The 2,026-nt window shown below is 47.5% G+C and overlaps 1 protein-coding gene across 1 annotated transcript; it reads left to right on the plus strand.

Annotated features, from left to right (window-relative positions):
- Positions 1-89: 89 nt before the first annotated feature.
- LOC108727545 (uncharacterized) lies at positions 90-1,415 on the plus strand (the record flags this gene model as incomplete). The annotated part of the gene is made up of 2 exons (XM_018455727.1): positions 90-731; positions 927-1,415. Coding segments are annotated over 2 exons (1,131 nt in total), but the record flags the coding sequence as incomplete, so codon positions are not given.
- Between the last annotated feature and the right edge of the window lie 611 nt (positions 1,416-2,026).

Consider the following 2,026-nt stretch of genomic DNA (forward strand, 5'->3'; position numbering starts at 1 on the left):
GCGCCTGCATATACATTCGCTCTAAGGTCGCTGGTCAAGACTATCAACTAAATCTACTTTGCTCTAAGTCACGGGTTGCCCCTCTTAAGACGGTATCTTTACCGCGCTTGGAACTGTCAGCCGCATTGCTGTTAGCGCAATTATTCGACAAACTCAAATCGTCCCTTGATTTGGCGGGCGTTAGGGTATTCCTATGGTCAGATTCCACCATAACCTTGAGTTGGATAATCTCATCGTCTCGCAGATGGACAGTATTTGTGGCAAACCGTGTAGGAGAGATCCAACGCCTCACCGATCCGGAAAATTGGCGTCATGTAACATCGCGCAACAATCCGGCTGACATACTTTCGCGGGGCTTGCTTCCCAATGAGCTAATAGATTCCTCCTTATGGTGGCACGGTCCATCATTTCTCTCAAAACCCGAGTGTGAATGGCCAGGCGGTGAATTCAACATTAACCAAGATGAGCTTCCTGAGCAGAAACGAGTTTCCGTCGCGGTTACATTGACCGATCGCAACATTGTTGGCGATTTGCTAAATAAATTCTCCAATCTCAACAAGGCGTGTCGAATCCTAGCCTACTGCCTCAGAATCTTTACTTCCTTGCGTTCAAGGTTTTCAACTCTAGCAATATCCGCTGAGGAAATTTCAAACTCGCTACATGTCATGTGCAGGGTTGTGCAAGCCAGAGAGTTTGCAAGTGAGTACGACGCCTTGAGCAATCGAAGTGAGGTAAACAGCGCTAGCATTCTGCTTTCTCTGTCCCCCTTCATGGGCGACGACAAATTAATTAGAGTTGGCGGGAGAATAAAAAATTCAGCCTTGTCTTTCGATGCGTGCCATCAGATCCTTTTGCCCCGGAACCATGTCTTGTCTAGACGGATAATCGAATTCGAGCACCTGCACAATGTGCATTCTGGGTTGCAGGCCACCATGGCTGCAGTCCGACAGCGATTTTGGCCTCTCTCGTTGCAGTCAATAACTCGTAAGATTATAAGGGATTGCATGATTTGCTTCAAGGCCAAGCCAATTTTCTCCGAGGCATTAATGGGCTCGCTGCCGACCCCGAGAGTTAACTGTTCGCGTCCGTTCTCGCACTGTGGCATCGACTACGCTGGCCCTGTAAATGTAAAGGAAGGTAGACGACGTAATTCACGAATCCATAAGGCTTACATAGCCGTTTTTGTGTGCTTTGCCACCAAGGCCGTGCACTTGGAACTCGTCAGCGATCTTACCACTAATGCGTTTATCGCGGCGCTTAAAAGGCTTATCTCGCGTCGCGGAAAACCTCAGCGAATGTACTCGGACAATGCAACTACCTTTGTAGGAGCGCAAGGAAACATTAAACAGCTGTATGATTTTCTTAGAACCGATCAAGCCCAGAAATCCATAACCGATTTTTTATGCGACCAGTAATTTACATGGGTATTCATACCACCCAATGCTCCCCACTTTGGCGGCCTTTGGGAAGCTGCAGTTAAGTCGGCCAAATTCCATCTCACTCGTGTTGTAGGCGCGACAAATCCAACCTTCGAAGAACTTCAAACGATTCTCTGCGAAATAGAAGTCATATTAAATTCGCGACCCCTCGTTCCATTGAGTTCCGACACTAATGATTTGTCTTATTTGTGCCCAGGGCACTTCCTAATCGGCTCGCCACTAAATGGGTTTCCCAGCCGGGATTTAACAGATGTAAATACTAATTTACTCTTGCGATGGCAACTGATTGAGCAGCAGCGCCAGCACTTCTGGCGAAGATGAAGCAGCGAATACCTCAACTCCTTGCAAGAGAGACATAAATGGAAGGAACCTAAGGGCCATCAACTGCAGCCTGGTCGGTTGGTTTTAATCAAACAACAAGGTTCAGCTCCTCTGCAATGGACCACCGGTAGAATTGAAGACGTCCATCTAGGATCCGACGGTGTGGCGCGTTCAGCCACTGTTAAGACAAATAAGGGCTCTTATGTAAGACCGCTGTCCAAGCTAGCTGTACTTCCCTTGTAATCTCGTTTCTATATTATCTATAT

Source organism: Mycetomoellerius zeteki, unplaced genomic scaffold, assembly GCF_001594055.1.
Source record: "Mycetomoellerius zeteki isolate Tzet28-1 unplaced genomic scaffold, Tzet1.0 C4444634, whole genome shotgun sequence".
Lineage (NCBI taxonomy): Eukaryota > Metazoa > Arthropoda > Insecta > Hymenoptera > Formicidae > Mycetomoellerius > Mycetomoellerius zeteki.